At 35.4% G+C, this 23,309-nt stretch overlaps 1 protein-coding gene across 3 annotated transcripts in view; it reads right to left on the bottom strand.

Annotated features, from left to right (window-relative positions):
- Positions 1-23,309, bottom strand: part of DYNC2H1 (dynein cytoplasmic 2 heavy chain 1) — a 365,046-nt gene that overhangs the window by 110,669 nt on the left and 231,068 nt on the right. For 2 of the 3 annotated variants that reach the window (XM_082339858.1, XM_082339859.1), the window contains exons 81-82: positions 19,384-19,592; positions 16,390-16,494 (exon numbers count right to left, since the gene is read on the bottom strand). In XM_082339858.1, the coding sequence (XP_082195984.1) occupies positions 16,390-16,494; positions 19,384-19,592 (314 nt within the window). Of the gene's footprint in view, positions 1-11,963; positions 12,786-16,389; positions 16,495-19,383; positions 19,593-23,309 lie in introns of those variants that run through there. The other variant, XM_082339860.1, reaches the window with a different exon arrangement.

The following is a 23,309-nucleotide window of genomic DNA, read 5'->3' as shown; positions in this document are numbered from 1 at the left end:
CTTGTTAACTGTATTTTCTCATAAAGCCCCAGCTGAGAATCTAGAAGAAGAGAAAAAAAAAGATTTTTTTCCTCCCCTACAGTATGATACATTCAATTGATTCTATACAACACATTACTTGAACTCTGGATAAAAATGTTCTTTTCTCAAAGGTCATAAAATATGCTAATACCCAATTCTAATCCTCAATTGAGAATTTTTATTATTTCAATTTATCTCCACACTAACTTATTATTTATAACTTGTTAAAAAACTAGTGGTTGCCCTACGGTTTATACTCTACATCTTTAATTAATCAGAGTCAGCCTTCAAATATTATTATAATGCGCCACATGTTCTATAAGGACCTTAAACTGTATACTCCAAATTCCTTCCTCCTAATTTTTGTGCTATTGTTGTTCATTTTATTTTTACATACACTATAAATACACAAGAGATTGCAGCTATTTTTTGCTTTAGGCAGTTAGTTATCTTTCAAAGAAATTAAAATAAAAATTTAGTTTAACTCACTTTATTTCATTTCCAGAGCTCTTCATTTGTTTGTGTAGATTCAATATTGTCTGGTATCACAGCTCTTATGCCTAAAAAACTTTTCTTGTAACAATCTTGTAGAGTAAATCTGCTGGAAATAAATTCTGGTTTTATTCATCTAAGAAAGACTTTATTTCTTCATTTTTGAAAGATATTTTGCTAGGCATGGAATTCAGGGTTGAAAATTTTTTCATTCAGCACTTTAAAGTTACCATTCCATTGTCTTCTGAGTTGAATGGCTTCTGAGGAGAAGGCAGCTCTAATCCTTATCTTTTTTCCTTTGTATGTAGTATGTCTTTTCTCCCCCTCTGGCTGCCTTCAGTGTTTTAGTCTTTTGTTTTCAACAGTTTAAATATTTTATGCCTAGGTGGGCTTGTTTTTCTTGGTGTGAGTGGGGTGGGGATTTATCCAGCATGGTGTTCTTTGAACTTCATGGATTTGTGGATCCCAACTACATAATTGTTACACTGTTTGATATTGTTCCACAATATTGGATGCTTTGTTCTTTTTTTTTTTTCTTTTTCACTCTTTTCTTCTCCTCTGTTTCAGTTTGGGGAACTTCTATTGATTTATCTTCAGTTTCAGTGATTCTCTCCTCGGCTGTTTCAAGTCTACTGATTAGCTTGTCAAAGATATTCTTCATCTCTGTAACTATACACTTTATTTCTAGCACTGTTATTCATTTTTATAGTTTCTATATCACAGCTGAAATTAACCATATGATCTTGCATATTGTTTTCCACCAGAATCTTTTCCACCAGAATCTTTTCCTTTGTGTTGTGTTTTCCTCTGGAAAAGATTCCTTTTCCAGAATCTTTAACATAAAAATCATAATTATTTTAAATTGCCTGTTAGCTCCAACATCTGTGTCATATCTAAGTCTAGTTCTATTATTTTGTCTCTCAAGAGACAAAACTTCTAAGACAGTGTGTTATCTTTTCTTGCCCTTTCATATGCACTATAGTGTTTTGTTAAGAGCTGACCATCTTGTGTGAGTGGTAGAGACTAAGGTAGTGTTAATGCTTGGAAATGGGCATTTCTTTCCTTCTGTTAGGCCTTTAGTGTGGGGTCTGTGTTAATTAAGTCAGGGTTTGGGCTAGATTTGAGGGTAGTTGTTGCTAGAGTTACCCTTAGTACATCACAGGTTTCAAATTCTTCTGCAGATACCTTTTATTTAGGTTGGACCTGGTTTGACAGTGGGTTTTTATCCATGTCTCCTCCACCCTCATGTTTAGGTCTTCTCTCTTTTCTGCACCTCAAAGGGTCTGTCTCTTGTGACTCTTAGCAGTAAGTAATAGTATAGTAATTACTATAAGTAATAAGTAAGTATAAGTAAACGTGCTACTTATTTTTTTCCAACATTTTATTTTGAAAATTTTCAAATATACAGAAAACTTGAAAAAATTATACAGTGAAGACCCATATACTCAACACTTAGATTTTACAATTAACATTTTACCATATTTGCTTGTTACTTATTACTCAGTGTTTGTTAGCCCACTCTGGTGTTCTAATTAAGACTCAGTTTTAGGTAGATGCTGTATCCCTGGGTCTTAAGAGAAGTGGGCTTCTCAGAGCCCCTTCCCCTGCCCCAGCTGTAGTTCTGGGCCTGGCAAAGATTCCTGCCCCTTCCCACAGGTACAGTGGATTTCTTCTGTTTGCTAATATGTCTCAGAGATGATCTGTCTGCACTTGATGATAACCCTTCTAGCAGTGTAATCACTGCTACTTATTACTTGATGGTAGAGGAGAAGAGATGGCAGCATTCTTGTTGCCCTGATTAGGCTTCAGTCTTAGGTAGATACTGCACCCATGGGTCTCAAGGATGTGGCCTTCTCATTGCTTCTGCTCCTCCAAACTGTGTAATTCAGGCATAGATTCATTCCCCTAACAGAGGAGTAGAGAGTTTTTTTTTTTCTATTCCCCTCTCCTAGCTGCATCAAGTTTTCTTCAGTACCCTAAGGGCAACAGTGGTTTTTATCCTTGTTGTTTTGTTTCTTTGTCTCTCCCCACAGATTAAGGCTTTTGCTCCATAAAGCAGATAGGGACAGAGTTTCATGCCTCTCCTCCTACCAAACTGACATGATTCCCTTCCCTCAGGCCACCACCACAAAGGAAGTTTTCTAGGTACTCTCATCAGTTGGGGGTCCATGGGGAAAAAGCTTTTAAGAGGGTGAGAACTCACCCTGTATCTGTGGTCTTCATTTTCTAGCGGCCTGCACTTGGCCTTGACCAATTCATTAAGCTTAATTCCTACCAGTGCCTGGCTGCAACTGCTCCAGGTGGACAAACGCTTGTGTCTTGTAACCACCTGCAGGCACCTGTCTCTCCGTAGATTTCAGTTAGTTGTTCTGCTAATTCATCTCTCTGATAGGTTTAAGAAAAGTCATGTACTTGGTTTGGCTTCTTCTGTTGTTGTAAGAGTAGAAACAATGCTCTTTTCATCTCTCTCTATCCCTGAGGTTAACTTATTATTGATCCTTCTTTCACTCCAAGTACGACCACAATCAAGAATAGATTTCTAGGGCTTCCCTGGTGGCGCAGTGGTTGAGAATCTGCCTGCTAATGCAGGGGACACGGGTTCGAGCCCTGGTCTGGGAAGATCCCACATGCCACGGAGCAACTAGGCCCGTGAGCCACAACTACTGAGCCTGGGCGTCTGGAGCCTGTGCTTCGCAACAAGAGAGGCCACGATAGTGAGAGGCCCGCACACCGTGATGAAGAGTGGCCCCCACTTGCCGCCACTAGGGAAAGCCCTAGCACAGAAACAAAGACCCAACATAGCAACCAATCAATCAATCAATAAAAAAAAATAAATAAATCTTAAAAAAGCAGAAACCTCCCATTAAAAAAAAAAAAAAAAGAATAGATTTCTAATATTCCCATTTATCTAATCCAATGAAAAGAGCACCTTTTTGGTCTCAGCATCTGAATATTAATCCAGGGAAGAAATCTGAGTGACTTTGCTGGTGTACCTTCACCAAGGAGATAAGAGTACTGTTTTCTGCTCAGTTTTGGTTCAAGTGGAGTACTGTTTTCTGCTCAGTTTTGGTTCAAGTGGAGAAGGGATGTGAAAGAGATGAAGGAGAATGCCATTGTCATTAACAGTTCTCTCAGAACCAAACAAAAAACTGAGACCTACTATTTCTTGAGTGCTATTTTAATTATTTCATATATCTGGGCAGACAAAAATCAATATATGTCCCCTACAGAAGATATTGCCTCATCTTGGTAAACAAGGACACACACTAATGATAACAGTTTTGGACTTAATTGATTAAAGAACATGATTTTAAATATTAAATTTAATTATGTTTAGCTTTCATTTTCTCAAACAAAAAACCTTTGTTTAACAAAACAAGCTGTAGGAACTGGAACTTCTTTTTAACTATAAAAAGTAAAATTTCAAACATTCATTAAATCTGAAATTGTAAGAGAGGTATAATTTCTGCTTTAAAGATTTCTTTAGTGTAGCCTCATTTAGCTTAATATTAAAGTGCTCTCATATACTCAAACTGCCTTAATTGCACAAATTCTGTGCAAACATTTAAAAATATCATCTTTGTTTTTTTAAAATGTTTTATTTGTTTATTTTTGGCTGTGTTGGGTCTTCGTTGCTGTGTGCGGGCTTTCTCTGTTTGCGGTGAGCGGCGGCTACTCTTCGTTGTGGTGCGTGGGCTTCTCACTGCAGTGGCTTCTCTTGTTGCGGAGCACAGGTTTTAGGCACACAGGCTCAGTAGTTGTGGCACGTGGGCTTAGCTGCTCTGCGGCAGGTGGGATCTTCCCGGACAGAGGCTCGAACCCATGTCCCCTGCATTGGCAGGCGGATTCTTAACCACTGCACCACCAGGGAAGCCCCCTAAAAAAATCTTCTAATTCATTCAAAAATTTTCTTCAGCAATTAAAAGTGAAAAGTGCATACATTCATTGAGCTACAAATTCGCAGGATGTGTACTTAAATAACTAGAATATATGCTTCTATTTTATCCTTTATATTGCAGGGGGACTTTTTCATAATCTTTTCCCCCTACTAGACTGAATTCCTTCAGAACAGGGACTATTTTTATTCATCTCTACATTTCCAAAACCTATTTTATGACCAAGGTACATTGGAGGCAATTAATGTTGGATAGTTGAGCATATATAAAAGTAAAAAATATCAGAGGATCAATACAAACACTTCATGAAGAGGGTGAACTTTGGACAGGGTATTGAGCAAAATATTTAAACAAGCAAAAAGTGGTGGCACGGGCAGTTCCAACAGAAATGAAGTAAACAAAGGAACTTGGAAATGCATTCACCCAAAAAGCTAATAGAAATATTTTAAAGCATTTTGCTTACAAATCAACTGAAACAATATTTATGGTTGCTTTAAATGTAAAATACATCTTTGAAATTATAGCAATACGCAGTGGAAAGTACTAGGGTACAATCAGCAAACAGGTGTTGTTCTCTACCCTGAAGAAACTCACAATGCTGTAACAGAATACAGGAAAAAAACATACTCCAGTCTCTTCCAACATTAATGTCTCCCTGAATCTTGTATTCACAATAAATTACCACATTTTCGCCTTTTCTTTTTAAGTTTTTTGGCTGAGACATAGGTTTTGGTCAGTGCTAATCTTCTAAATTAATCACCTCTATTCATTTGCACCACTTTTTCACCCACTGCCCCACCCCCTGCCTCCCCAAAACACCACAATTTTATTTCCACCCTCCAACCTTCTACAGGAAGAGGCTCTAGAAAGTCTTGAAAACCTGGTCAAGGCCCATGACATTCTCAACTCTGATCAACATTTAGCACTTAGAACTCCTTCTCCACTCCACTTAAAACCATTGCCATACACTCCCATCACCTTGGAACTCTCCTTTAAAATTCTTCTGATTGTCTTATTTTCTGACTGCAGTTTACTCTTGCTAAAATCTTTCCAGCTCTAAACATATGTTAAATGTAGGTATTTCCCAGGGTTCTACCTTCAGGCACTCCTTCCTGCTCTATCAATGTTCCCTAATAATCTCTCATTCCCATGGCTTCAACTCCAACAGATGTGTTGCTGTTTGTCAACCCCTTTTTAAATTAAATGTATACCTGAATTCTCTCCTGTGTTTATTTAGTCAAAATTCCTACTAGACATTTTCAACTAGATATTACATGGACACCTCAAATAAATATTATTATTATTACAAATAATAAATATTATTCATTTACCCATCGAATTAACACATCAAGTTGATATCTTCCCCTCTCCACCATCAAAAATAAAACCCAAAGCTTCTTCCTTTTGACATTCACATTTTGACTAAATGCAACAGCACCCATACAACATTTATAAGATGGTGGAAGAGTTGAAGGAAAAAGGGATAGTGTAATAGCTGATGTGGATGAAACACCTTATTGTGTATATATAGCAACAGATTAAAAAAAAAATTGGGAGCGACTGACAGCATCATGGCAGTGTGAGTCATTCCTTTTTTCTCTCCTTTTTGATTTACAACTAATTGGACATCCCTAACTGAAAAAAGCACCTATGCACATCATACCAGGACACCTGAGAGATCTACACATATGTGCACCTGAAAGTGGGTGGACGCAGCAGAATGAGGGTAGTGGCTGTGGAGCTGGAGGTGGCAGAGGCATGTCCAGCAGCGGGACAGCACAACCTTTCTGGCAGAGGAGGTGGAGAGTGAAGTCAGTGAGTGGGGGTGTGCCTAGCCACACATTCTGCAGGAGGAGGGACTCACTGCTCTCTCTGAGGAGAGAGTGCAGTGACTGGGGGCAGAGAAGGAAAAGGGAGGTAGGCAGACAAAGAGATCTGAAGGAAAGCCTTTCCTGCTGTCTGCCCCTGGATTCTGGCCCTAGGACTTCTGAGACCCTCCAAAGTGAAGATCCCCCTCCTGGGCCACGGGCACACCCAATGCTCCTAGTGCTAAGTACACACCTCCCCCAACTCTGTTGCCATGCTTTAAAAAAATTTTTGGCCAGGTTTTTGGTTTTTTTTACACGTTCCTGTTCCCCACCTTAGCAGCAGTGAGTCATCTCCAATAAGAAAAAACAAAAACTTGTGCTATAGCGCCACCTTCTGGAAAACAAAAAAAGGCTCCTAATTATCAACCTATTGAGCTGTTAGAACCAAAGTAAACAAAGTCTTGCCTAAATGAGAAAGATGCTCACTATTTCAAATGTGATGGCAGAGGCACTTTTCATCAAACACTTTGAAAAATCACAGTAACACACTATCACAGAAAGTGGCAATATTCCAGCAACCAAACCCAAAGACACGGAATATTGCAATCTAACTGATAAAGAATTAAAAATAGCTGTTATAAGGTAAAATAGATAGCTAGTGGGAAGCAGCTGCATAGCACAGGGAGATCAGCTCAGTGCTTTGTGACCACCTAGAGGGGTGGGATAGGGAGAGTGGGAGGGAGACGCAAGAGGGACGAGATATGGGGATATATGTATATGTATAACTGATTCACTTTGTTATAAAGCAGAAACTAACCATTGTAAAGCAATTATACTCCAATAAAGATGTTAAAAAAAAGTAGCTGTTATGAAGAAATTCAGCGAGCTACAGGAAAACCTAAAATGGCAATACAATGACTTTAGGAATAAAATTAATAAACAGAAGGAGTACTTTACCAAAGAGACTGAAATTTTAATAAAGAACCAAACAATATTATGCCAGCACAAAAACAGACACGTTTTTGTGTCTGTTTGTGTCACCAATGGAACAGAATAGAAAGCCCAGAATTAAATTCCACTATATACAGTCAACTAATATTTGACAAGGGAGGCAAGAATACCCAATGGGGAAAGAATAGCTCTTCAATAAATGGTGCCAGAAAAACTGGAGAAATACATGCAGAACAATGAAATTATGCCCCTATCTCATGTCACTCACAAAAATTAACTCAAAATGGATCAAAGACTTACACATAAAACCTGATACCATAAAACTCCTAGAAGAAAACACAGGGAAGAAGCAATGCCTTGGCAATGATTTTTTGAATATGACACCAAAAGGACAAACAACAAAAGCAAAAATCAACAAATGTGACTACATCAAACTCAAAAGTTTCTGCACAGCAAAACAAACAATTAACAAAATGAAAAGACAAATTACAGAAGGGGAGAAAATTTTTGCAAACCATATATCAGATAAGGGTTCTTTTTTTTGAAGTTTTGAATTTTATTTATTTTTTTATACAGCAGGTTCTTATTACTTATCCATTTTATACATGTTAATGTGTACATGTCAATCCCAATATCTCAATTCGTCACATCCCCCCACCCACCCCCCGCCACTTTCCCCCTTGGTGTCCATATGTTTGTTCTCTACATCTCTGTCTCAATTTTTGCTCTGCAAACCGGTTCATCTCTACCATTTTTCTAGGTTCTACATATATGCGTTAAAATAAGAAATTCGTTTTTCTCGTTCTGACTTACTTCACTCTGTATGACAGTCTCTAGATCCATCCATGTCTCTACAAATGACCCAATTTCATTCCTTTTTATGGTTGAATAATATTCCATTGTATATATGTACCACATCTTGTTAATCCATTCATCTGTCGATGGGCATTTAGGTTGCTTCCATGTCTTGGCTATTGTAAACAGTGCTGCAATGAACACTGGGGTGCATGTGTCTTTCTGAATTACGGTTTTGTCTGGGTATATGCCCAGTAGTGGGATTGCTGGGTCATATGGTAATTCTATTTTTAGTTTTTTAAGGAACCTCCATACTGTTCTCCAGAGTGGCTCTATCAATTTACATTCCCACCAACAGTGCAAGACGGTTCCCTTTTTTCCACACCCTCTCCAGCATTTGTTGTTTGTAGATTTTCGGATTATGCGCATTCTAACTGGTGTGAGGTGATACCTCACTGTAGTTTTGATTTGCGTTTCTCTAATAATTAGTGATGTTGAGCAGCTTTGCATTTGCTTTTTGGCCATCTCTATGTCTTCTTTGGAGAAATGTCTATTTAGATCTTCTGCCCATGTTTGGATTGGGTTGTTTGTTTTTTTAATATTGAGCTGCATGAGCTGTTTATATATTTTGGAGATTAATCTTCTGTATGTTGATTCGTTTGCAAATATTTTCTCCCATTCTGAAGATTGTCTTTTCATATCGTTTGTAGTTTCCTTTGCTGTGCAAAAGCTTTTAAGTTTCATTAGGTCCCTTTGTTTATTTTTGGTTTTATTTCCATTACCCTAGGAGTTGGATCAAAAAAGATCTTGCTGTGATTTGTGTCAAAGAGTGTTCTTCCTATGTTTTCCTCTAAGAGTTTTATCATGTCCAGTCTTACATTTAGGTCTCTAAATCATTTTGAGTTTATTTTTGTGTATGGTGTTAGGGAGTGTTCTAATTTCATTCTTTTACATGTAGCTGTCCAGTTTTCCCAGCACCACTTATTGAAGAGGCTCTTTTCTCCACTGTATATCCTTTCCTCCTTTGTCATAGATTAGTTGACCATAGGTGCGTGGGTTTATCTCTGGGCTTTCTATCCTGTTCCACTGATTTATATTTCTGTTTTTGTGCCAGTACCATATTTTCTTGATTACTGTAGCTTTGTAGTATAGTCTGAAGTCACGAGTCTGATTCCCCCAGCTCCATTTTTTTCCCTCAAGACCACTTTGGCTATTCGGAGTCTTCTGTGTCTCCATACAAATTTTAAGATTTTTTGTTCTACTTCTGTAAAAAATGCCATTGGTAATTTGATAGAGATTGCATTGAATCTGTAGATTGCTTTGGGTAGTATAGTCATTTTCACAATATTGAATCTTACAATCCAAGAACATGGTATACCTCTCCATCTGTTTGTATCATCTTTGATTTCTTTCATCAGTGTCTTACAGTTTTCTGCATACAGGTCTTTTGTCTCCCTAGGTAGGTTTATTCCTAGGTATTTTATTCTTTTTGTTGCAGTGGTAAATGGGAGTGTTTCCTTAATTTCTCTTTCAGATTTTTCATCATTAGTGTATAGGAATGCAAGAGATTTCTGTGCATTAATTTTGTGTCCTGTTACTTTACCAAATTCATTGATTAGCTCCAGTAGTTTTCTGGTAGTATATTTAGGATTCTCTATGTATAGTATCATGTCATCCTCAAACAGTGACAGCTTTACTTCTTCTTTTCCAATTTGGATTTCTTTTATTTCTTTTTCTTCTCTGATTGCTGTGGCTAAAACTTCCAAAACAGTGTTGAATAATAGTGATGAGAGTGGGCAACCTTGTCTTGTTCCTGATCTTAGTGGAAATGGTTTGTTTTTCACCATTGAGAACGATGTTGGCTGTGGGTTTGTTGTATATGGCCTTTATTATGTTGAGGTAGGTTCCCTCTATGCCCACTTTCTGGAGAGTTGTTATCATAAATGGGTGAATTTTGCCACAAGATTTTTCTGCATCTATTGAGATGATCATATGGTTTTTATTCTTCAGTTTGTTAATAGGGTGTATGACACTGATTGACTTGTGTATACTGAAGAATCCTTGCATCCCTGGGATAAATCCCACTTGATCATGGTGTATGATCCTTTTAATGTGTTGTTGGATTCTGTTTGCTAGTATTTTATTGAGGATTTTTGCATCTATATTCATGAGTGATATTGGTCTGTAATTTTCTTTTTTTGTAGTATCTTTGTCCGGTTTTGGGATCAGGGTGATGGTGGCCTCATAGAATGAGTTTGGGAGTGTTCTTTCCTCTGCAATATTTTAGAAGAGTCTGAGAAGGATGGGTGTTAGCTCTTCTCTAAATATTTGGTAGAATTCACCTGTGAAGCCACCTGGTCCTGTACTTTTGTTTGTTGGAAGATTTTCAATCACGGTTTCAATTTCATTACTTGTGATTGGTCTGTTCATATTTTCTATTTCTTCCTGGTTCAGTCTTGGAAGGTTATACCTTTCTAAGAATTTGTCCATTTCCTCCATGTTGTCCATTTCTTGGGCATAGAGTTGCTTGTAGTAGTCTCTTAGGATGCTTTGTATTTCTGCGGTGTCTCTTGTAACTTCTCGTTTTTCATTTCTAATTTTATTGATTTGGGTTCTCTCCCTCTTTTTCTTGATGAGTCTGGCTAAAGGTATGTCAATTTTATCTATCTTCTCAAAGAACCAGCTTTTAGTTTTATTGATCTTTTTGCTATTGTTTTCTTTGTTTCTATTTCATTTATTTCTGCTCTGATCTCTATGATTTCCTTCCTTCTACTAACTTTGGGTTTTGTTTGTTCTTCTTTCTCTAGTTCCTTTAGGTGTAATGTTAGATTGTTTATTTGAGATGTTTGTGGTTTCTTGAGGTAGGATTGTATTGCTATAATCTTCCCTCTTAGAACTGCTTATGCTGCATCCCATAGGTTTTGGATCATTGTGTTTTCATTGTCATTTGTCTCTAGGTATTTTTTCATTTCCTCTTTGATTTCTTCAGTGATCTCTTAGCTATTTAGTAACGTATAGTTTAGCTTCCATGTTTTTGTGTTTTTTACGTTTTTTTCCTTGTGATTTCTAATCTCATCGCATTGTGGTCAGAAAAGATGCTTGTCATGATTTCAATTTTCTTAAATTTACTGAGGATTGATTTGTGACCCAAGATGTGATCTATCCTGGAGAATGTTCCATGCACACTTGAGAAGAAAGTGTAATCTGCTGTTTTTGGATGGAATGTCCTATAAATATTAATTGAATCTATCTGGTCTATTGTGTCATTTAAAGCTTCTGTTTCCTTATTTATTTTCATTTTGGATGATCTGTCCATTGGTGTAAGTGAGGTGTTAAAGTCCCCCACTATTATTGTGTTACTGTCGAGTTCCTCTTTTATAGCTGTTAGCAGTTGCCTTGTGTATTGAGGTGCTCCTATGTTGGGTGCATATATATTTATAATTGTTATATCTTCTTCTTGGATTGATCCCTTGATCATTATGCAGTGTCCTTCCTTGTCTCTTGTAACATTCTTTATTTTAAAGTCTATTTTATCTGATACGAGTATTGCTACTCCAGCTTTCTTTTGATTTCCATTTGCATGGAATATCTTTTTCCATCCCCTCACTTTCAGTCTGTATGTGTCCCTAGGTCTGAAGTGGGTCTCTTGTAGACAGCATATATATGAGTCTTGTTTTTTTATCCATTCAGCAAGCCTGTGTCTTTTGGTTGGAGCATTTAATCCATTCACGTTTAAGGTAATTATCGATATGTATGTTCCTATGACCATTTTCTTAATTGTTTTGGGTTTGTTTTTGTACGTCCTTTTCTTCTCTTGTGTTTCCCACTTAGAGAAGTTCCTTTAGCATTTGTTGTAAAGCTGGTTTGGTGGTGCTGAATTCTCTTAGCTTTTGCTTGTCTGTAAAGCTTTTGATTTCTCCATCAAATCTGAATGAGATCCTTTCTAGGTAGTGTAATGTTCGTTGTAGGTTCTTCCCTTTCATCACTTTAAATATGCCATGCCACTCCCTTCTGGCTTGTAGAGTTTCTGTTGAGAAATCAGCTGTTAACCTTATGGGAGTTCCCTTGTATGTTATTTGTCTTTTTCCCCTTGCTGCTTTCTATAATTTTTCTTTGTCTTTAACTTTTGCCAGTTTGATTACTATGTGTCTCGGCATGGTTCTCCTTGGGTTTATCCTGTATGGGACTCTCTTCACTTCCAGTACTTGGGTGGCTATTTCCTTTCCCATGTTAGGTAAGTTTTTAACTATAATCTCTTCAAATATTTTCTCGGGTCCTTTCTCTCTCTCTTGTCCTTCCAGGGCCCCTATAATGCAAATGTTGTTGCGTTTAATGTTGTCCCAGAGGTCTCTTAGGCTGTCTTCATTTCTTTTCATTCTCTTTTCTTTGTTCTGCAGCAGTGAACTCCACCATTCTGTCTTCCAGGTCACTTATCCGTTCTTCTGCCTCAGTTGTTCTGCTATTGATTCCTTCTAGTGTATTTTTCATTTCAGTTATTGTATTGTTCATATCTGTTTGTTTTTTCTTTAATTCTTCTAGGTCTTTGTTAAACATTTCTTGCATCTCCTCAATCTTTGCCTTCATTCTTTTTCCGAGGTCCTGGATCATCTTCACTATCATTATTCTGAATTCTTTTTCTGGAAGGTTGCCTATCTCCACTTCATTTAGTTGTCTTTCTAGGGTTTTATCTTGTTCCTTCATCTGGTACATAGCCCTCTGCCTTTTCTTCTTGTCTATATTTCTGTGAATGTGGTTTTTGTTCCACAGGCTGCAGGATTGTAGTTCTTCTTGCTTCTGTCTGCCTTCTGGTGGATGAGGCTCTCTAACCAGATAAGGGGTTAACATCCAAAATATATAAAGAGTCAGTCAACTTAATCACAAAAAAAATCCAATTAAAAAATGGGCAGAAGAACAAAAAAGACATTTCTCTGAAGAGTACATCAAAATGGCCAATAGATATGTGAAAAGATGCTCAACATCAGTAATCATCAGAGAAATGCAAATGCAAACCACAATGAGGTATCACCTCATACCTGTCATAATGGCTATCATCAAAAGACAAAAAATAACAAGTGTTGGCAAGGATGTTGAGAAAGGGGAACCTTCATGCACTGTTGGTGGGAGTGTAAATTGGTGCAGCCACTATGGAAAACAGTATGGGATTTCCTCAAAAAATTAAAAATAGATCTATAATATGACCTAGAAATTCTACTTCTAGGTATATACCCAAAGGAAATGAAAACAGGATTTCAACAAGATATAAGCACTCCCATGATGATCGCTGCATTATTCCCAATAGCCAAGATATGAAAACAACCCAAGTGACCATTAATGAAGAATGGATAAAAAAGATATAGGTTATATACACTATGGAATATTATTTAGCCATGAGAAAGGAGAATATCCTTCCATTTATGACAACATAGATGGACCTTAAGCACATTATGCTATGTGAGATAAGTCAAAGAAAGTCAAGTATTGAATCTAAAAAGTTAAACATGTAAAAAACAGAGAGTAAAGTGATGGTTACCAGGGGATGGGGGTGGCAGAGATAAGAATGATTGTGTTTAAGGGTACAAACTTAAAACAAGCAGTAATAAGCCATAAAGATCTAATGCACAGTATAATGAATATAAGCAATAATACTGTACTATAAATACATAATGTGATAAATATCACATCAGCAAACAAACAAACAAACAAAAAGCTGACTCACAGCACCGAACATAAGTATCATTAACACTATAGTAAACACCAATTGTGGTATCTGCCTAGTATGGATGCACTCAATTAATTTTAAAATGCCAAATCATCAAATACCTGCTTCAACATCAGTTACACATTCCTGAACTTGTATATGATCAATAATATTTTTTTTGAAATCTACTCAGTGTCATTCAGACTGCTTCATATCTGAACATTCACTTTCAAAGAAGGCTAAGCATTCTAAGTGTGGCTCCAAATGTGACTTGGAGTGAAAAGCTCTAAATATAGAAATTTTATCAGTTTATATATAAATGTTTATAATTATGAAAAAGAAATGTTGCAGTAATTGATGCACACTGAAAGCTGCTTAAGTATAAAAACTAAAATAAAGAACTGTTAAACAGTTAAGTAAATTAACAGTAACACAGACTGACAGTTAAAATATAAATATTAAGAGAGTATGTATCACCAAAAAACTTTAAGGAAGAACATGTTATCCTCCTTTCATCTAATAAATATTTATAAAAATTTAAATACTAAGGTAAGAAAAAATAGCAGAGATTAGATCACAGTAAAATAACTTTTAGAGAATTCTTTGGTATACTAACTAGAAAAACTAAAAAGTAAAAATGAAGCCTGGGTTGTCTCAGGACTATCTGGGAAAATGAGATTGGAGTCTGTCTTCCTACAGTACTACTTTCCTAGAAACTACAGAGGTAAGATAAATGTAAAATGTTTGTCTGCCTAGTTTGCTACGAAACCCCTGATCCCTGGGATTCCACTTAGACTGATGAGCTTCATGTTAGCATAGCATGCAAGCCCTGTACCTATGTGACTAAAATGTAATAGAAGATTTGTGGGAAACTAAGGCTATGACTTAGTGCCATGACGGTCCTCTCAGTCTGGGCTCTTATCAATGGCAGCCATACATGGCCCAGGAGCAAAAGAAGGTAAACATATAGGTGGTTGGTGGGCCTCTCCATAAGATGAAGATGCTCAGTATTCTGTATTCCTTATCTTATGTCCTTCCCAGAAGTCTCTAAGGCCTATCCTATCTATCCTAGGTTACTATTTTCCCTTCATTAGACATTTGATCCAAGCTGGGCTAAAGGAGATTCTCTCAGAAGCTGAATGATACTGACATTAGAAGTTGTGAAAGCCATGTTAATAACAGGACTTTCAAGACAGACTCTTGAATTTCTTTTGATAAGATTCCCACAGTAAATACTCTTCTTGAATTCTGTGAAATAACCTTTTATTCTTTTAATGACCTTTTAATTGTTTTAACCTTTTTTGCTTAAGCACTGTTGTAAAATTATACACAAACACATATACAACACAAGTACACACAAAGGTACATATGCAATTCTTATATGTTATTGATGGGGTTATTGAAAAATAACTATCTCAGGTCAACAAAAAGCATGGAGGGACAAGAATAGAGTGTAATCATATACGTTATGAAGCTAAGGGACACGTAGGAGTTTCATTCCTACATGGGAGTATCTGACTTAACACTTTGCATGAGAAAGGGAAAAGGAATTAGAGAGCATCTTCAGCTAGCATAGACGAAGAGGTTGTTAAGATCTTATTTGTTCCAGAAAACATTTATACTTATTTACACATTATGCAAATGAGCATATATTTATATACTCAAACATCTTTTTTACAAAGATGTGAGAATGAACATTAAAATTCCACAATGAACAATTTAGTGAATAATAGGAGAGAAAAAATTTAGTGAATAATGAGAAAACCAATTTTATAAATGTTGGCTAAAATAGCGAAAAGTATAAAACAGTACAGCTAAATAAGGTAATGTAATCTGGATAGGATGCCTGTAAATTACCAAAAGTAAACTTTTAAGAGCTATAAGAATCTTCCATACACTGACCCACAACGAACCTTATTTAACAGTTCACAATTTGGTGCACGTACTTAGCAGTATATTTATGCCTGAGGAGCAGTTGTAGCACATGGTGCAGAAGCCATGTCTTTACTCAGACACACAATTTAAATACTGGTTCTGCCTTTTACTGGCTCTGTGATCTTGGGTAAATAACTTAACTCTCTCCATTTCAGTTTCCTCAGGTACTGAGAGGAAAAGTATAGATCTTACCTCATAGAGTTTATAAAGACTAAAGTTTCTGAGTATAAGGTATTTAAAACACTTTCAGGCACACAGTTAAAGGTCAATAAATGTTAGCTCTTAATTATTTGGTCTCAATAGAAGCTAGAATATACAGTGTTCATGGCTAATGTTTTTCTATGTCTCAGTAATTAAAAAATCCATATTTCCCTCAATGTTCTACAATATTCAGTCATGAGTAATATCATATGAAATATTAAATATTTATCTTTTATGCAAATTATATCTCTATATCTGATATTTGTTATGAAAATATCAAATTTAGTGACATATTCAATTGCATAAATTAAATAAGTACCCTTAATAAGATAAATCACAGGAGTAAAACCAATATATTTTGGATAAAATTGATAGTGTTCAGTGTTATTTTACTAATTTTAACAAATGTATTAAGATAGAACTATTTGGCTCATTTAAAATTTATTTAAGGTAAGACTGGAATCTATTGTATTAAATAAAATTAAAGAATTAAATAAAAGAATGTGGATCTGTAGTATTAAATAAAATGCAATGTTTCTTTTAGGCTCAGTAGCAACATTTTTTCTAAAACATATATCTTTTTTTACGTTACCTGAGAACTGATCATACGCTGAGATGAACGAGCAATATTGGCAGGTAGACCAAAGAAACTAGGTTTGTCATCCTCTGGAAGTTTTTCAATGACGGCACGATAGTCCTAAACACAAAGAATTAAAAAAAAGTTTTTCAATAAAGATTAAACTTACAACCACCGAAATCAGAAAGAACCAGAATATCGTGAAGTATTAAATGATTAATTATTCATGTGACATTGTCTAGGTAAATCTCACTTTCAGTCTGTATAGCATTAACTCAGTTATCTAATGGAAATATTCTTTGTCATTACTTCTTCATACTTAAATTATTTGATACTACACTTTCTTATCCTATACTTCTCACATTCAGAGGGGAATTGATTAAAACAAACATATTTGAGTAACTATGCCTACTATGTGTAGTTATTTTTCCTGTAACCTACCAAAGACTAATCTGCAGAGTGTAGCTCTGTTTATAATGAGATAAATATTCCAACAATCTTTTCTCTTAAACTTATAGAACTCCCAGAAACCTATACTCACACAGTCTGATATACAAGAACTGCTTTGTAAATTGCTTCATTATAAAGCAATTCCACAGTTAGTCTTCGCTGGTGAGGTGTGATGAAATGTATCGAAAATCCTATCATTTCATCCCAAGAATTACTGTAAGCACTGCGAAGGCTTGATTTGCCAAGCACTCATCTGAACAGTTTTCACTTCAGATTCTAGATGGGAAACTAAGTGTAGATCAAGAGGATTTATTCAGTTTGGCTGAAAGATGGGAATTGTTTTGTTTGTTTTCATGAGGAGATGAGTTATTTTAAGGCAGGTATTGTAAATATATGCATCTAAACTATTCTTGATGAAATAGGAGAAACTGTTTTTGGTGAAGGAGACTCATGTTCTGCCCCCACCCCCATCATCCTTTCTCATCCTTCGCAGCTGCCTCTGCAGTATTTCCAAGACACAGGTCCTGGGCTTCCTGGAGTTTACTCCAGGAAGTATGTCAAAGTTTGGAAAGACATATTGTTCTTTGAAATTTTTCCTCTCCTATATCTCAGTAAACTTCCTTAAGGTTTTCAATCACAATGTAGATATGCATAAATATATATGTATGTATATGTGAGTGTATGCTTGTATATATCCATGCATATGTGTGTGTGTGTTTCTCATCTCCTGGGAAACTTCAGGCTTCCTCCTTCTATCTAACTCAATTAAACAGAAAGCTAAACATTGACTCTTGTAAATCATCTTATAATTTTTTTAATTTTTCTATTTTTTATTTTTCTTTTTTTTTAGATGGAAAAAAATCTCCCATCTAAAAAAAATCTCCCATTCCAGATTTTCATGTGCCTCACGGCATGCGGGATCTTAGTATCCCGACCAGGATCAAACCCATGCCCCCCGCAGTGGAAGCACAGAGTTCCAACCACTGGACCACCAGGGAATTCCTATAATCATAATTCTAAAGCTATTATTCTTCGTATGTATACACTTTATTCATTTTTAAATGTCTGAGAAATTTTCGCATCTAGTCTGGCTAGAGTCTTCTCTCTACCTAGGACTATACACTGACATGTTTCCTAAATAGTAGACTACTACATATCCAAACTGATTTATCCTCATTTGGACACAAAAGAATATATACCAAATGATACCCTTTACATGAAGTACAAACACAGGCAAAACTAACACAGGCTGTTAGAAGTTAAGCTAATGTATCCTTTGTTGGGGAGGTAGTAACTAGAAGGGAACTTGAGGAGGACTTCTGGGGAGCTGAAAATGTTCTGTTTCTTGATCGCAGTGCTGGTGGCACTCATATGTTCAATGTATAAAAATGCACTGCATTGTACATTTATGATGTACACTTTTCTGTATATATTTTATTTTTCAATTTAAGCTTCAAACAATAGAGATGAAAGACTTCTCATGGTACACTATCTGAAATAAATATATAATAAATAACTATGTGATATTTCTGTTTTCTCATTCACTCTAAGGTTCTCCCAATAAAAAGTAAACTCCACAGTGCATCAAGAGATCCACAAAGTCTGGAAAAGCGTTATCACAGAGCAAATGTTCAATGTGTATTATTGAATGAATGAGTAAGTGAATGAAAGATACTGAAAAACAAAATCGATGGAATACTTAATAACAAAATAGATAAGATATTCAATAGAGTAATATGTTTAATACTGGTTTTTAAGCTTTGTTTTCTGACTTATATCACTAAAACAAAGGAATTTTCTTGAAAAATATTTGAATAAGAGAAAAAGGCACAATACTGATAGAACTATATAATTGAATACATATATTTTGTAATTCATGAAGAAATGTATAATTTTAATACTCTGTGTAATGAAAACGTTATTTGGGCATTCACACAAATACAAATTTGTGGCAAAATAAACTAGAATTGAAATCTTTGGGCTACATTTTGTACTATTTTCTGGAAAAGATTATTGCATTCTAGGAGGCTTTTATATGATGACTCAAAGCAAAAAACTACAGCTGGATAAAATAAATACACATAAACAAAAATGTTGCTATGAAAGCTAGATAAAGTGAATCTCTCTTGTATATTTAGAACTTCTTTAAATTTATAAGCCAGAGTATGAAGATAGATATTTGTTAAATAATATTTGCTTTCTTTCAAATTTAATGTATCAGAGTACTCTCATAACTATGAAGAAGTAGCATATTCTCCCATTCCAGATCTTCACGGCAGCCCTACAATGTAAAAATTTTCCTTGGCCATCCCCTTCATGATTTACCTATTTACTATATCCTATTATCATCAATCAGTGATCATTAAGTATCCAAAAGTAATAGGATACTTAACTAGAGTTTAGAGAATCAGGCTGCATACTGGCATAATAAAAAAAAAATCCGTATTTGTGAATGATAATTGTTTATACATTTGAAAAGAAACAATATATATTTAACAATATAAGAAATTATTCAAGTTTCTATCTGGTAGTAAATTGAAAATAATTAATTTTACCTACCAAAATGCTGCAGGATTTTGGTAGATATATGGAGTATGGAAAAATGCTTTTCTTGTTCCTTTGGTTTAATACATCAATTATTGAAGAATTAAAAAACTGTTTCAGGTATGACTGAAGAACTCTAAGGTCAAAATAGTTATCTATACGTCCTCCATAAATAGCATTTTCAAGCAAACCATGTACAAATTCCCACTGTACATCTTTGGTACCTATAATTAAAAAAAATTTTTATTCGTTTCATTTCTAAGATATTAGAAATTTTCTAAAACAAATTCTAAAATATTAAACAAATTCCTGGCTCCAGTTATATTTATAGGATATAACAATACATATTTAATTCATTTAAATCATTCCTTAAAATGCTTAATGTAATGCTCATTAATATTAATAATATTAATACTATAATCACAGAGGACCTGTTCCAGGAAGGGAGCTACCACCATAGATAACTATAATATGAACTAGGTATGGTGGACAGGAAGGAACCTGGCAAAGTCTGTTTGTTAAAATTCCTCCCTGTGTCCCATTGTCTCTGCATAGCCCAGCAATTTGTTTACCAAACATCTGCTTTTTTGCATCTCCATGTTAACTGCCTTCCTCCCTTCTGAAGTCTAAAACCACTACCCCAAACACCCTCTTTTGTCTTTAGTTGAAGATAGTATTTAAGGTGAGGGTTTCAGCCATTTTGGCAAGTTACTTAGTCTTCCTGGGTCTCTCCTATATATACATGTTATTAATTTTTGTTTGATCTTCTGTTAATCTGTTTCATGTCAGTGTAAATTCTTAGACCAGCCAGAAGAACCCAGAAGGGTAGAAGAAAATTTCTTCCTCCCCAACAGCAGTAAATGCAGGAAACACAATTTTAATCTACCTAGTTAACATCACTGCTAGCATTACTAGTTTAGACTATTTCAGTACTATAAAATTCAATGAACCATTCCCCTTTTTTACATTTAATTCTCCATATGTGGACGTCCCTTAATAGCAGGAAATCTTGTAATCATAAGATTACATTTAGACTTCTACCATGAGATTCAGTATCATTTTGAAGCATCTTCCTCTTACAACAATTCACTGGTGTGATGTATGTAAAAAACATATGATGCTATTAATTAATTCCATCGTAAGCTTGAAACACAATGATAAACAAATCATTCAAACTCTCTGTGCTTTGGTTTCCTCATCTTAAAAGAGCATTAATAATATTTGCCTCAAAGTGATATTATAAAAATCAAATAAATGTTCAAAAGCCTTTTGGAAAATTACCAAGTTTCTAAGCAAGCTAAAGTACTAGTATATATCCTCCAAAAAAATTATGTTTCAAAATAAACATTAAAAAAACAACTCATGGAAATCAGAAAACTGATCGGCCTTAGCACAAAATGGGAAAATGTTGGGTCATATGTTAAAAGGAGTGGGGGAGATGCTTCCAGAATGTTGGTAATACACTATTTATTGACTTTGGGCTAGTTACAAAGGTTCAATTTATGAAAATCTATTGAATTATACCTTTATGTATACTTTTCTGATGTAAAATTCAAAGATTTTTTAAATAAACAAAAAATTCATTTGGAATACTATTAGGCATTAACTAACTATGGGGAACAAATAAATTAATATCCTATCTACTTCTACATATATACCCAACAGAAATATATTCAAGTAGTCACCCAAAGATATAGCGCAATCATCCCAAACTACTCACGTGTCCATCAAGAAAAAACTTGAAAACTACCCACCAAGAGAAGAAATACAATCACAGAATGGCAAACTATATAGCACTGTGAATAAATGGACAACAATGACATGTAACCATATGGATGAATCTCTCAAATATAATGTTAACTGAAAGAATGCAAAGACTAAAGAATACATGATGTATGATTCCAGTTTTATAAAAACAGGCAAAGCTAATCTATATAGTTAGGTGCCTGGTCTTTACCACAGGAGTGGTGGTGGGGGAACTTGGAGAATGGTAGTAACTGGAAGGCAGCACTAGAGCAAAATCTGAGGTATTGGTAATGTTCTGTTTCTTGATTAAGGTGCTGGCTACATGAGAGTGTTCAGTTTGTGGAAATTTCACTGGGCTGTAATCTTATGATATAAGTACTTTTTGTACACATATCATACTTCATTTAAAAGTTTTTAAAATCTCATAAACATGTAAATTAAAATGGGACTCGAACATATTTCAACATAATAAAGGCCATAGATGACAAGCCCACAGCCAGCATCATTCTCAATGGTGAAAAGCTGAAAGCATTTCCTCTAAGATCAGGAACAAGACAAGGATGCCCACTCATGCCACTTTTATCCAAAATAGTTTTGGAAGTCCTAGACACAGAAATCAGAGAAGAAAAGGAAATAAAAGGAATTCAAATTGGAAAGGAAGAAGTAAAAGTGTCACTGTTTGCAGATTACATCCTATACATAGAAAATCCAAAGCTCATCAATGAATTTGGTAAAGTTGCAGGATACAAAATTAATATACAGAAATCTGTTGCATTTCTATACACTAACAACAGAATGTGAGAAAGAGAAATTAAGAAAATAATCCCATGGACCATCACATCAAAAAGAATAAAATACCTAGGAATAGATCTACCCAAGGAGGTAAAAGACCTGTACTCTGAAGATGTTGATGAAAGAAACTGAAGACAACACAAACAGATGGAAAGCTATATGGTGTTCTTGTTTTATAAGACTCAATATTGTTAAAATGACAATACTACTTACCCAAGGCAATCTACAGATTCAATGCAATCCCTATCAAATTACCAATGGCATTTTTCACAGAACTGGAACAAAAAATTTTACAATTTGTATGGAAACACAAAAGACCCCGAATAGCCAAATCTATCTTGAGAAAGAAGAATGAAACTGGAGGAATCAGCTGACTTCAAACTATACTACAAAGCTACAGGAATCAAAACAGTATGGTACTAGCACAAAAACAGACACATAGATCAACAGAACAGGATAGAAAGCCCAGAAATAAACCCATGCACTTAGGGTCAATTCATCTACAACGAAGGAGGCAAGAATATACAATGGAGAAAAGACAGTCTCTTCAATAAGTGGTGCTACATATAAAAAGCTGGACAGCTACATGTAAAAGAATGAAATTAGAACATTCTCTAACACCATATACAAAAATAAACTCAAAATGGATTAAAGACCTAAATGTAAGACTGGATACTATTTTTTTTGATGTGGGCCATTTTTAAAGTCTTTACTGAATTTGTTACAATATTGCTTCTGTTCTATGTCTTGGTTTCTTGGCTGCAAGGCACACGGGATCCAAGTTCCCCAACCAGGGATCAAACCCGCATTGGAAGGTGAAGTCCCAACCACTGGACCACCAGGGAAGTCCCTAAGACTGGATACTATTGATGTAAAACTCCTACAGGAAAACACAGGCAGGACACTCTTTGACATAAATCATAGCAATATTTTTTGGATCTGTCTCCTAAGGCAAAAGAAATAAAAATAAAAGTAAACAAATGGGACCTAATTAAACTTAAAAGCTTTTGTACAACAAAGAAAACCATTAACAAAACAAAAAGACAACCTATGGAATGGAAGAAAATATTGGCAAACGATGAACTGACAAGGGATTAATTTCCAAAATATACAAACAGCTCATACAGCTCAATATAAAAAACAAACAAACAAGCCAACCAAAAAAATGGGCAGAAGACCTAAATAGACACTTCTCCACAGAAGTTATACAGACTGCCAACAGGCACATGAAAAGATGCTCAACATTGCTGATTATTAGGAAAATGCAAGTGAAAACTACAGTGAGGTCAGAATAACCATCATCAGAAAGTCTACAAACAATGAATGCTAAAGAGGCTGTGGAGAAAAGGGAACCCTCCTACACTGTTGGTGAGAATGTAAATTAGGGTTGTCACTATTGAGAA

Source organism: Balaenoptera borealis (assembly GCF_965194805.1).
Source record: "Balaenoptera borealis genome assembly, chromosome: 11".
NCBI classification, from domain to species: Eukaryota; Metazoa; Chordata; class Mammalia; order Artiodactyla; family Balaenopteridae; genus Balaenoptera; species Balaenoptera borealis.
The sequence above is the reverse complement of the archived record's forward strand: the minus strand, read 5'-3'. Positions and strand labels throughout refer to the sequence as shown.